A 14,383-nucleotide genomic window follows, 5' to 3' on the forward strand; every position below is an offset into this window, starting at 1 on the left:
GGTATATCACTTGACTCCAATAAGATCAATCTTTCTTTTAAAACAATTACAAGGTCACTGTAAGTGACTTACAGCAATAAAAAAGCTATTGTCTAATAACCAGTGTCTTACAGTGCTTGAATAGGTCTAATAAACTTATTGTGTAACACATATAACCAGTGAAAATCTGGCGGCAGAAGGATGAAGAGTAATCTGATCATATTGATTACAAGAAAACCAATTAGACACTTGTAATATAAGATCCGTCTTCTGTCTGGCACTTCGAAATGTGCTTAGGTTGCAAGTGATGGCTTTAGTTCTCTCATTCATTGTAACATGTCAAATATATATATATTTTTTTTTTCACTGCACCATTCTTTTGTTTTGTATGAGCTTCAAGCAAAAGCAATATCATTGTGAATGAGTTGCATTGATTGGACTCTGAGTTCCATAAGGCACTGAGAGGAAGGAACCGCGTCGGTCATTCCTATGACCATTCCAGTCGTGTCGTCATTGCAGATTATCATGCCATGTCCACCCGAGAGGATTTGGCTTGGAGCTCAATCCCCGTGATCCTGTCCTTTCATAGATGTTTAGTCACAGTTGTAAGGGACAGTGTAAATTGTTCCTAAAACCTGTTTCAAGATACAGAGGAAAAGCACATGGGAAGTCTTGAGGCTGATATGACTGCTACGAGCATGAGCTTACACCTGGTGTTGGGTGAAAACCTTGTACCTCCAGATTTTGGCGATTTTTATGTTTCAACTTAAACTGAAGGATTACATGCTCCTCCATGGGATGAAGAACTTTTTCAGTCTCTTGGGCTTTTGAAAACCTTTCAGAGCCCTCAGGATAAACTCTAAAATGCCAGCCTGAAAAGCTAGAAACAAACAAACAAAAAAGATAGTTTTTCTTGAAATTTTTTTTGGAGATACATGGTTTTCTGCAACATCTTAGGTGCACATTAAATTGTCTGTATTATTGTGCAACTATGCAAATGGGCATGAATTCAGAGTAAGTGTTAACACATTTTAACAAGGTTTAGACAGTCAAAATGAACCTATATAGTAACTATACAATACTGAATAAACAAGAGATAGTATACAAAGGTTTTTTGCAAGACAGCAGCCTCCATGTAGCCTGCAGCACAATCCATAAGGCTACAACATACAAGTTGCTAAGGTCAACATGATACATATCTCTGAGTCCTATATTTGATCTGGCATGTGTGTTATGTTGTGTCCAACATGACAACCTTAAAGCAAACTCACAAGCAGCGGCGAAACAACAAAAACAGACGAATGAATAATTTATTGTGACTGATATGACAGGAAACTAAATGATTCATTTCTCGCTGCGCTCGGAGAGCAGAGAGGATAGTAAGGAGAGACAACCTACCCCTAGATCTTAACACTCTCAGTTCCGTATACGTTGTAGCCTTCTCTGTATGTGGCAAAGTTCTGGGAGTTGGTCGGGGGAGCCGGCTTAAAGTTCTGCGCATTCTTGGCCAATTTCAGCCGTTTGGTTTCTTGTCGTGACTTATAACAGAACTCTATCAGAGCCACCATCATGGCCAGCCCCAGCCCTCCAACCAGAATATAGAAGACACCAGCCACATTGCTTAGGCTGAGAGCACTTGTCTTGTCCTGGGGGAAAGTGAATAGCAGATTTAGAGGTTTGAAGTGGAGAGAGGACAGCAGAGCAAGTGCATCCTATATCATTCAAACTGATCCTTACATAGTCTTGACAGTATCTACAGTAGCAGAGCTAAGTCATCATAAATTACTGGTGCTACCAATGGCAGATCATATGGATATACTACGAGCTACAGGCAACAAAAGATTGATAATGAGATGCTAAGGTTGACTCCTATAATTTAGACTGAACTGATTTTCCTATGGTTGTCACAAAGTTATGAGGAACTTCAGACTGCCATAGTCAAACCACTCTCCACTTGGGAGAGAAGAGCCAACTCTATGCTTGATCTGTTGGTGAATGTAGAGCTTCCCCTGCCCTATGTAATGGCTTCTGTTCTTGACCATGTTAGGAAGCTGGTCAGTATCGCATAGGTCGACAGCTCTCAAAATCCCTGTCTTTTTTTTTTTTTTTTTTTTTTACAAGGCCCTTAGCGACATGTACGTATAACTGCCATGGCAACATTGTCATACAGTACAGTCAAATTCATAGAAGATGAATGGTAGCTCCGTTAAAGATATTAAAAAAAAACACTAAATATCAAACCATTTTGCTGCTGCTTACCTACCAAACATATTCATTAAAAATTTGTTCATTAGAGTTTTACTATTTGCAGTTTAACCCTATGAGCATGGGCGTATCAACGGCACATCTAACGATCCTGACCTGTAATTCAGCGGCCTTGGCTATATCTCAGAGGGTTAAATAATTTGTTTATTACATTCCTCAACTTCTTGCAATGTGCAAACGAAAGCCTCCGCCTCAGCTCCTCACAGCCGCAAGAGTTCGAGGACACCCGGCGGCACTCTCGCCGCTTATGGATGCCGAATTTGAGTAACTCATCATAATAAGAGGCTTTGTTTGTTCATCACACCGCAGGAGACCGAAGAATCTAATAGACACATCTCTATGCAAACTAGTAACAACACGAATAAATCAAATTTTAATTAAAAAGTTTGGTAAATAGAAACAGCAGCATAACGGTCAAAGTATCATGAATGTCAAGAGTGAAAATGAGCAAAAATAGCATATCAACAACTGTGACTGTTGTCATTTAATACTAGTTGATATAACTGTAAGGCACTTTTACAATTTCCCCACACTATTACCATTACTGTTTGCTGAGAAAAAAGTGATTTTCTACAGTTTATATTCAATCAAAAAGTGTCTAATTTCCATGGCACAAAAGAAAAACTCATTTGTATAATTGAATTTGGGGAAACAGTGCCCTGCATTAAAGCCACATATAATTTGTATTACAGTTTGTGGCAGCAAAAACTAAAGATACTAAAAAAGAAAAAAATGTGTAGCAAATAAACATAATGTGCACTGTAGATGTTAGAGAAGTTTTGTCTTTGCATATGAACAGTACGTCAAAATGCAATTTGGAATCAGTACAAAAGACCTGCAGCGACTGACCTTACTTCCAGAGTCCTTGGTTCCACATTCACCCTTATCGTACCACCATTTGTTTTTCAGCTTGTCTAAGATGCCTTGTTCACTGAGTTTCAATACTGCAAGGTTTACAGGAGTTCTTCACGTGGGAAATAACATAAATAACATTATCTTATGTTATTTTATGTTATTCAACTTTTAAACTACTACATACTTTACAAAGCGATAAAGCAGGGCTCCTGGCCATGTCAACATCACATAGAGCAGGCATTCTACCTATTACCTTTATAACCCCTAGTCTAAAGCCAGGACCTACCCATATCGCTTTGAGTAATCGGCAGGCGCTGTTAACAGGGCGACAAGCAGGTACTGACAGTACAATCTGCAAGTCTATGAATATAAAAAAGCAAAAGGGAACATTGGTTTTGGGGGGTAAGCAATAGACTGCAGTAGTTTTCTGAGCAGCATTTAACAAATTCAGTCCAACAGGAGCCTTTTCTTAACAAACAGAAAAATCATTTTATACTCTATTACGATTACAGCGCAAACATCTTTGTTTCCACCTGTGCTTTTACCTTTGCTCGTGTAATATTAGCTTAATCCAACCACTGTCTCTAGCATCATGAGAATCAACTCTAGCAGTGCCGCTGTATAAAGGTAGATTTCATATTCAGGCAGCTATGCCAAACAGTAAAAGTCGAACTAATTCTTAAGTGTTATATCCAGACATATCTCTAGGAAAAACTTGGCTCCCAATTACACGAGAGATTAGTGTCAGATGAGCATGTCCCAACTAAACTCCACAGTGCTTCAGGACTAGGCTTGAAAATATCAGTGGAATAATTCCTCTCATATTTGCCTGTAGCTGCATAATCTAACTTTTTTTACGCAGCTATTACTTACTACATGTCAAATCATGAGGTTAAATGCAGTGTCAAATTAAAAAAAAAAAAAAAAAAAAAAAAATCTTTTAGTTAATGACTGTAGGAAATGTATAGGAAAAACAAACAGGTAACAGGGGAAGGTTTGGTGTTAATAAACTCACTTTGTGGGTCATTGTTAGGGTCAATCCTCGAATTTCAGTGTAAAAATGAAAAGGCAACAGGAAAGCAAAGCAAAATGGTGCATCAATAAATGCGTGACCGGCTGCGCCCAGAGAACAATGTTCCTCAAGGGGATCCATTCAATGCATTATGCACTGAGAGAAGATTACACCACTGTATATCCCTCATAGCCAATCTTGAGAAACGGACTGTGAAGACCAGACCATTGTGTTGGCTCAGAGAGACATTGATTAACAATGCAATTACCCTGTAACATGCTCTGTGTCTGAAACTCAATCTAGGCTGCACTGGTTTGTGCCTGTGGGCAAGAAAGAGCCGTGTAAGTGTGTGTAGGTGTGTGTGTGTGTGTGTGTGTGTGTGTGTGTGTGTGTGTGTGTGTGTGTGTCTACGTATGTGTGCATGCTCATGTGTCTCCTGATGCTCCTTTGGAACATGGAGCTGTAAGCAGGAAGTGGCCAGGTAAATACAGTGTTTGGAACAGAACGCTCCAGGCCGCTTTATTCCAGGTAATCTGGCCTTTCCACTGAGTCCTGGAGAGTCAAAACAAGCCAGGAAACAGACAGACAGTACATACCTGTGCATGACAACAGAATGGTGACGGCACAAAAGACAGAGATGTTTTCAAATGGTTTCCCCCAACATGCTCTCAGTAGCTCAAGGAGGCTTTCTCCAAGGAGCAATGAGCTCAGTGACGACAGAACACACACACAGTGATGTTAGCAATGCAAACACTGACAGACATGTGACTTCCAAACACCTTAAAAAATAAATAAATAAATAAATAAAAACTCCCTTTCAAAAATAAATCACAGGCATAGTGCTGTGGCGACTAGTGAGACAGTATTTGATCTATGCGTCATGGAGCCTCTAGTGGCAATGCTATTTTAAAAATGACTCACTGCAGCTTAGCCATTCATTGTAGTTCAAGCCAATCCATGCCAAATGATATTAAGAGTGTCATGACACAAGATGAAGTCCACAGTACCTTGCAGCTCATCTGTAATCTAGCCAATTAGATGACCTAAATCATGGCATGCATCATGACAGTGTCATTTGTCATTACATTGACCTGAATTGTAAAGAATGTTACGCCATTGCCATGTATGTCATTTGGTAAAAATAGCACGATGCTTCATGGCACATAGTCTAAGTAATGTTATACTAAGTTGTCATGGTTGAGTGAGGATTAACACTTTGCACCATTAGCTTCTGTAATGAAAATGTCATTTGTAATTTGACCTCAGACGTGCAGTGGAAGAGAGACAAATCTGATGGTCATAAGGGTCACAGCTGGGTCACTATGGTTGGTTGTTATAGACCATTAAGTGGTGAACTACTATAGGTGGCTATACAGCAATCAAAATCATAGTCTTTTTGTTGTGTGAACTCAAACTAATCAGAGTTCAATTAGAATTCTCACGTTTGCCTGCAATGCTTAGTCCCCTCAAGACTCCGCTGTTCGCCTCGCTTTCATATCGGCCTCAGCTGAGCAGCCATTTTGAGGTTTCTGCCATTAAGGAGAATCCATCATTTTGGCTTTAGAGCCCATGGGTTCTCCTGGCCAGTGTCATGGAATTATCATGGGAAGCAGCTGTGTGATGAAAAATTGCAAAGCCGTGTATTTAATATAGTGATTATGCAAAACAAACCTCCCCTTTATGAGGGAGGGTTGGAGATTATGGCCATTTAAAAAGGCATGCATTCAGAAATAGAGTGGCAAACAAAAAAGGTCTCCTCCTTGTTAAAATATATTGTATGATATGACTTCATCAAATAGTTAACCTCAAACTACATAGACAAAGCATACTTATGTGTTGCATAGATGTCTGCCCTACAGATGTATAAGGATGAATAAATACCAGCTCAACCTTTTACAACTGCAGGGCAGCCACACTGACCTCATCATTTTGCCTTTTCAAATTATATTCTGGAAAAACTTCCTCTCTGATTTCTACACCTTGTCAAACAGAAAGCAATCTTAATTCTTAGCTGCAGCACTTTTATGCTCTTACTATGTTACACTACCACAATATATGACTACAGTAATTTTTCTGTTCACCAAGCAAGGGGTTCCTTAGTTTGGTCTGAGTTGTCAGGTAGCCTGGTCAGACTATCACTTAATTTGGTAATCTGCCTTGGGGCAGCAGCAGGTTGGTTGGAGTGGACAGTTGGTTTGGTTATGGTTGGGTTGTTGTAACAGCCTTGCCGATTACTCTGCACTATGGTACCCGATTGTGGTGACATCGAGGCTGACCTTGGAGTCACCTCCCCCGCTGCCGCACTCTCCCTTGTCGTACCACCATTTGTTTTTCAATTTGTCCAAGAGGCCTTGCTCATTCAGTTTTAAAACTGCCAGGTTAACAGCATTTCTTGAAACGATAAAACATAACTTGTAAGAAAATGCACAGGTCCGTGAGAAATCTAATGCAAAGTAATAATATTAGTACTGATCATCATAATGATAGCAAGACTTGATAATGGTAGTGAGACTACCACGATTAAGGGGCTTATAGTAAGGATGCTATCTGTTAATCAGAATGGTCTAGAAAAGGACAAATTGTTTAAGAATTTAAGGAATATGGAGAGATAAGAAAGGCTTATATAAGGTAAAGACAGTGTTAAATCTTGGAAAGGTGGCATGAAGGGTTACGTTATTTAGAACTGAAGTGTGCGGGATGGGGACACTTGTCATTGAGAAGAAAAGTAACAACAACAAACATCATGCAATTAACATTCGTCACAAGTGACAGCGCAGCTTTTAAAGGCTAAATTGAAAAACCGTTGAACTGTTAAATTAAAAGTGACAACACAACAGTCAGGTAGGACAGCACACGGGACAGAAGGAGAGATATAAGGAGAGAGAAAAGCAACAGTAAGAGAGACATAAATATGAAATGATTCTTAGCTTTAGCCTTGATATCTGGATTTTTTCCACTAGTTTAAGTCAACAACTTACAAACATCTATAAAAAACATCAAAAAACATTAATAATCATGAATCAACCTTGGTATCCAATGCATTGAAAGGCATACTACCGTTACCTCTGGGTCCACAACAAAACAAGAGGAGGAAGAGAAGAGAATGACAACAGGGGACATCAGGGTAGGTGGAATACTATAACAACATGGAGGATATTGTTATATTATTCCACCCACCTTAATGCTGAGCCTTTGGGCGTCGCCACACCGTAGCCCTTAGAGTCGAGGTTCCCGCCCACTTTCATGGTGTCACAAGGTTTCCGCTGCTCGATGTACTCATTCATGGTGGACTCGAGGAGAAAGGCGAACTTGCCCTTTGACTTTCGTACCCGGGCTACACCATCAGGTGTGGTCTTAGCAAAGACCGAGGGTTCAGCAGATTTCATGTATGACCACATTTTCTCATACACTGCTATTTTGGATCGCTGTTCAGGGGAGAAAAAAGAGAGGGAGAAGTGGTTTAGAAATCCAAGTATCGAATGCATTCAATGGATCTTGCTGTATCTTTTGTACTTCATGATCCCCTGCTTTAAATTTCGACACCGCATGGCATCAGGAAGTATTTAAAGACATCTTGGAATGCTGCCGTGTGATATCTTCAAATACCTCAGGAAAATACGGGCTTGTGGAAACCTGTGGGCCTTTTACGAGACTGTGAAGCACAAGAATACGCAAAATCCATTTCCCTTAATCAGTGTAAATGCTCTCTTTTTATCCGTCATTGTGTTCCAGCTTGAGGCTCAAATTCACTGAGGGTGGATGGAGATCACACATCACCTGTGCGGTAAGAATGTTGAGCCTGTAATTGGTCATGCAGAGGCAATCCTATGCAAATTGGGTTTCAGAGGAAAATTTGGCATACATATCAGTAATTTGTGGGCTTGGCTCTGTAACAGATATCTTCAGTAATTAACCCTTTGCGACAACTAATTGTTTGCAAATTCATTGATTCAGAGATCATTTACATGGAAACATGATGAAGACTTTGGACTAATGAGTTTGAAATGCAGTTTTAGTGAATTTGAGCGTGGCTATACCGCCTACTTTAACATGTAGAAATAATGACATGATTTCATTTCAGCAATATTGTGCACATCCTTGGTGTAACACATCTACATGAGGGAAGGGAACAAGAAAAGGGACTGCAGAGACACAAGGCAGCACATCACAAAGTGACACAGATGAGCATTTTCCCTGCGCCTGGGGTCAGGCTTAGCAAGCCTGTAGAATCTGGGGGAGTTGAGCGCTATCTATAATAAGCATCAATTAAATTATTCAGCACTGCTGGATTTATTTTGGCATAGGCATTTCACACTTTGAACAGATCCTGGTCCAAGCAGTGATGAGCTAGTTTTTGAGTTGTGCTGTGCGTAATGCAGAGAAGTTCACTTTAGCACAGCCAGAGAAAAAACACTAAAGGGTTGGATGGCTACCAACAGCCAGCTCAATCAAAGGATCTACTGTCTTGTGCCAAAGGTTTCGTGTATGGAGTATGGACGAACGGTTGGTGTAGCAGCATCAATCAGACACTTGTAGTGTCTGTTACTTCATAGGGTAACAAGACATAACCTCACACAGTTAGAAGGAGAGCTAGGAAACTCAGAGAGGGAGTACGCATATGAGATTCCCCTCTGTAAAGCTCTGCTATTGACAGAGGAACGCAAAGTACACTTGGATAAGCCATACCAGACGTAAATATTGAGCTCTATGGCTTTGCATGTTCAAACACACTAATCAGCACACAGACGCATCAATATCTTCAACAAGTAAGGAATATATCAATCTCAAATGCATGACAATTAATAAACACAAGCATTAACCTTGACTAAAACTCGAGTGCTTTGCTTTTTATGTATTCCTATACAATTCACATCTGTCATAAAACATAAGGCCAGGGGTTAGGATGAGAAGAGACAGCAACGTAACGCAAATTAAAAAGTCAAAATGATGAATGTTCTGTGCTTTGATGAAAAAGCCTTGAAGTTAGGGTAATGACCGTTGTATTTTATTGCAAATGCAATGGATGGGGGAAAACAGCCCCTTAGATGTGATGTTTGTGTTGACTATCTTGTTATATGTGTTCAATTTCCATGTGTCAGAAATCTTTGAGAGGACACTAGTTTGTAAGACAATTTCCCCAAAGACTCAGGGCTCATCTGCCAGGCAGGGGAGAGATGGGAGAGCTGCAGACGTCTCCTCAAATGAGCAGAAAAGAATGGATTTGGGCATTGATTACTGACGACAGAGTGTGCTGCCTCAGTGCTTTATGAAGTCAATTCATCAATATCAGAGCAAGGATGAAGTGAGACCAAAACCTAAATAGGCTGATTCCGCAGCAACTAAAGTCACCGCTGAAATGCTTAAAACAGACGGGTTCAGAGGGAGAAAAAAAAAAAAAAAAAAAACAGATGTGGTGAGAAAAATACAGGGAGGAGAGACACATCCTTTGATTAAGACACACAGATACATACGCACATACTCACACACATACACACACACACACACACACACACACACACACACACACGAGAACACAGTGAAAGTCAATTCCGGGCCCCTTTAAAATGTAATCATTCACATTCTGGTCTACAGTGGTCATTTAAAATTCAATTAGGGAATAATTACTGGAGAAGTCCATCATTGGTAATGAAATGAAAATTTGTTGAGCAATTATATACTGCCACAAATACAGCTTTGTACATGTGGCTCTTTTTTCCCCCATGCAATATATTGCCCTTTAGGGACATATTGCGAACTGAATGGACTTCCAACCAATTAAGAGTGAGGGGCTACATTTGGTAGTTATCATATAAAGTGAAAAGAAGCTTGATGATATGTTGCATAACATGTATCAAGATGTTACGGCAACCTTCATAACCCCTGTTGCGCTAAGTGTCTTTTTTTAAATTACACTCAGCTGAAACTGTAGAAATCATAATGCTGTTCTGTTCAAAATGATACACCCAAACAGTCAGTGGCAATCTCACTTAACCCTCCTACCTAGGCGAGACAGTTACATCATCTCAGTAGGTGTCTGTCTTGCAAATCTGTCATTGAGCTCCTTGCTGTCCTGTAATAATCATAAAGTCATCCCAGAGTCTGTTATTGCAGACTTGATGACCTCAGATGAGGTATGGAGGGACGAAGACGCGAAAGCAGTTAACGCTGCCCTCAGCAAGACGGGTTAGCAGGGAGCCAGAAGAATATAGGTTGGCATTTGTTATTTTGTTATTGTGCTGCGACAAAGTGCGAATCTAGGACCACACATGCACATAATACTAAAACTCGCACTAACATCCATATACTGTATGTGTGTACATATCTTTATCTATCTATCTACACACACACACACACACACACACATACACACACACACACACACACACACACACACAGAGGATACGAACATTATCCTCTTACAGTAATACAAGCTGCCCTGTTTATCTCTGCAGCCTTAAAATGAAATGCTTATTGCCCAGAAGAAGTAAACTCTTTTTCAGTCTTGCAAAGTGTATGAAAGTGGACAGAAAGAAAGAAAGAAATAAAGAAAGACAGAAAGGGAGAAAGAAAGGGGCGAAGGGGCGTGCATATGTGTGTCTCCGAAGATCAATGGTAACTATATCGTTTGAAGCTCTGCCATCTGAGGCAAATCCGTCGCTAAGCTTTTGTTGTTCCAAAATTCGCCACTGTGGTCATTAAAACGTCTTTGAAAGGGCCTGTGATTAAAGCGCAAAGTCAAAGAAATTGCCCTCTCCATTCTAAATAGCTACTTAATCTGTATTGATTCCAAGTTATGCAGCATTTTCAGACCTCTGCCCACTGCCCTCCGAATTGCAGCCTGTTTTTTTATGCTTCCTTTGGCATTGCAGGTTGCTTCCATTATGGTCTCTCCCACATACACACTGCTGCTCGTGTATCTAAATGCCATCTTCAAACATCCACTAGTACATTTCCTCCTACTTTACTTTACTTGCATTCCATTTTGTTTCTGGACATCACCACTTTCCCCAATACCCCGTATGCCAGGACTACCTGAATCTCAAGCATGCAGAAATGAAAGTTGAGGCTCTGGGAACGTACTTTGTCATTGAAGTGCCACACGGTATGCCCGGAATACCAAGTGCATGTCTTTGAGGCTTGTTGCTGGACTCCAATAGCTCTGTACGTGCCTGTTGTCGCTGCTCGTCTAACGTTCGACAAGGCCTGCTGAGGACACTGCTTTTCCTTTGAGGTTACCCCTATCTAAAACCAGTCTATCACTTTTGTCAGCGTCTTCTTTTATGCAAACAGTCTCTAATCTTTGTTGTAGGAGCCTCCCCTCAGCTCAACACCGTATTGAAACACAAAGTGACAAGAGCTCTGGGACGGGTGTTACGATCTGCCGCATATGATTGCAGAGCAGCCGAACTTTAAGGATTAGTTTGCCAATATAAAAGTCTCCTGGCGGGCTCTGCATCTTCTTCATGCAACCTTGGCTCTACACATATCTGCTGTGCATAAAAAAATTCTACTTATTAAACAATGTACTGTATCATGTAGAGGCTATAGTGTCTACACCACAATAGCTGAGACGTGAAATTGATTTTCACGCTTAGTAAAATGCATTGGTGACTGCGCCCAAGCTGTTGTTGCCATCTTCGCCACACCTGCAGTTCAGTAAGATGTATGATATTTGCTGCTGAGGCATCAGATAATGTATAATCTTTTGAGAACAAAAAACAACAAAGTGTACCCATTTCTCTGCACAATTATCATTCCTTTATTGTTACGTTGGTTAATGAGGTGCATGAGGGGACAGCGGTGTGGTCGTCTTTGATGGTCTCACCCCAGTCTTTACATGTAATTAAACAGCCGCATCAGCCCACTTTATCATCTCAGCCATTATTACCATCCAGCTTCTGCTTCGATGTACACCTCAAAATGTAACAGAGCCAAACCTTTAGATGGAGTTAAACCTCATCAAGAGGATAAACATGGCCTCACTGGTACAACTCATCATTTTCCAATCATCCAAAACACAAACATTCAGCTGACTGCATGAAAAAGATCCATGACAGGAATTAAAATGATGAAACAAACCACACTCGTGCAGCAGCGCATGACAGCTGCTATGTTAAGGAAGAGCAACACAAAGCATGATGCTGTCTTCTACATTGTCTCAAGGTAAAGCAACAGACAGGCTGGAGACAGAAGAGAGAGGGTGCCCAAACAAGCGGGGTAGTCTGGCGAAGAGGAGCCAAGAGCGGGTAGATTTGTTGTGCCAAGCGCCTAGAGCCTTCCAGCCTTCCACTGGGCACACAAGCGCCAGTCTCCCAGGCCAGCTGTCCTACTTGGTTGGAGCAGCAGAATCAGGGCTTTCTGGGGATCTACTGTAACACCTGAGATATATATTATTATTCCTGTTTCCTGTTCATTCCCCAATCCATATGAAAATGTTACAGGAATACACGTCGTACTATATTATATTGCTCAAATGAAGACGTTTATATTCAGTGTTGTCTATTTTGAGGTATTGAAAATATGGATGCGCCTCAGCACCTTAATATGTTTATTTTTGTTTAATCTCATTATATGAATTATTTGTTCTACTGTGTCTCGTTCTCTGTCCTTACTGAGTAGAAATCCTTGGAAAAAAAAAAAAAAAAAAAAAACTTTGCAAATGTATGACCTTATTGCACCGCGCTCCATTTGCCAGACACCTTTGTATAAAATAAACCAGGTGAAATCATCAAAGATTAAAGCCAGGAGTGTCAGGGATGATGACATATGTCTTGTTTGAAACATTGGACCTGATTTAAAATTTCCAGCTGGCTGATGCCGTATGGGTCTAATTAAGCCTGAATGTATTTCCTGAAAAACAGATCTGAAATAGAACTTGAACTCCCATTAATCAGTGTGTTTTTTTCCTTGTCAGCCCTCTACAGTTTTAATTAAAAGTCCCTTGGAATAGCGGTTCACACATGTCATTTCCTATTTGAAGACTTAGGCTGTAACTAGGACACTCATTATACAGAATACAGGAAAACTGCAACTCCCCGACCACCCCTCAGATTGTTCTACCAGCAGACCTGAAGTGTCTCCATTGTCAGACTGGGAACATAATCTGTAATTGGCATCCCTCAGCTCGGTGACACAGGCAGACATACACCTGTGTAGCATTGCTGATTAAAAGTGAAAGTGATGACGCTTTCAGAAAATATTCTCCAGAGAACAATGTAATCTTGTCATATATGTCATGTGCCGAGATATATTATCTCATCACATGCGGCCCCCTTTACAACACCGGCTTTACAGAGTTTGCTCTCACGTGTTTTGTCTTGTTTGCATTGTACAATGGGCCTATTTGGTATTTTTCCAAATCGGTGCTCTTTTTTGTTTATTTCCTCTAAAGCACTTTGTGGTGCTTTTTTTTTTTGTAGGAAATGTGCTATATAAATAAAGTTTGCCTTGCCTTGCCTTTGAGTTCAAACTTCAGGGCTTATAATCCAAAGGTCTTTTAAATACCATGCAGCTGTATTTGTGAATAGCAACTCCACAGACAGTAACTTGTCCTTCTCTGTCTGAAAATGTGGGTTTGATTTTGCATTGTTTTGTTGTTCTGAACAATTCAACCCAGGGGTAATACAAATGAATAGCACATTCTGCCAACAGGCTGCAGCTGTGAAACATATGAATTGTTTCTCTCCTGCTGATGAGTAATGAGGGAGAGTAAGATAAAAGACTGTCATATTGCCTTCTTCATCATCACAGTCAGAGTGCTGTTTCATTAATTCCTTCTCAACTTATTGCAGTGCGAATGCGAAGGATTGGACCCCCGATGTACCCCTGCCAAAAACGAAGACGTCTCCAAACTTCACAGCAAAAGCTTGGCAACCCTGAAGACATGAAATGTTTTTAACTCCTGCGTAGTGAGGATGTGGGTGGATTTGAGGGGCTAATAAACTTTCACTTCAGCTTTTGGTTAATTTATGACTTAATTGCATGACTAGTCCCTCATGCCGACGGACATATTGCTTATTCCATCTCAAATGTCTTTCAGACGGCTCTCTTTGACCTACAGGGCTTCTCCTCACCAGGTCCAATTTGCCAGCGATGGCCAGCCAGCTAATTATATTTTATAAGCTGACCCCTCTGAATTTTTAGCCTTATGTGGGTACTTTGATTAAGCTCCTGTTTTTATCACCTCTGAGACTTCCATGTTGTTATCACACTTTTTGCTGACAGCTCCACTGCCTCAAGGTTGCACGCTGCAGTAGTGGTGCATAAATTTCC

General features: G+C 40.6%; 1 protein-coding gene across 2 annotated transcripts in view; it reads right to left on the reverse strand.

Moving 5' to 3' along the window:
• Nucleotides 1–303: 303 nt before the first annotated feature.
• Nucleotides 304–14,383, reverse strand: part of gria3b (glutamate receptor, ionotropic, AMPA 3b) — a 79,318-nt gene continuing 65,238 nt past the window's right edge. The window contains exons 13-16 of one of the 2 annotated variants that reach the window (XM_030061684.1): nucleotides 7,289–7,536; nucleotides 3,094–3,208; nucleotides 1,378–1,625; nucleotides 304–614 (exon numbers count right to left, since the gene is read on the reverse strand). In XM_030061684.1, the coding sequence (XP_029917544.1) occupies nucleotides 1,380–1,625; nucleotides 3,094–3,208; nucleotides 7,289–7,536 (609 nt within the window). In that variant the 3' untranslated portion in view covers nucleotides 304–614; nucleotides 1,378–1,379. Of the gene's footprint in view, nucleotides 615–1,377; nucleotides 1,626–3,093; nucleotides 3,209–6,387; nucleotides 6,503–7,288; nucleotides 7,537–14,383 lie in introns of both variants that reach the window. The other variant, XM_030061683.1, reaches the window with a different exon arrangement.

The sequence above is a fragment of the Myripristis murdjan genome, chromosome 10 (genome assembly GCF_902150065.1).
Source record: "Myripristis murdjan chromosome 10, fMyrMur1.1, whole genome shotgun sequence".
Lineage (NCBI taxonomy): Eukaryota > Metazoa > Chordata > Actinopteri > Holocentriformes > Holocentridae > Myripristis > Myripristis murdjan.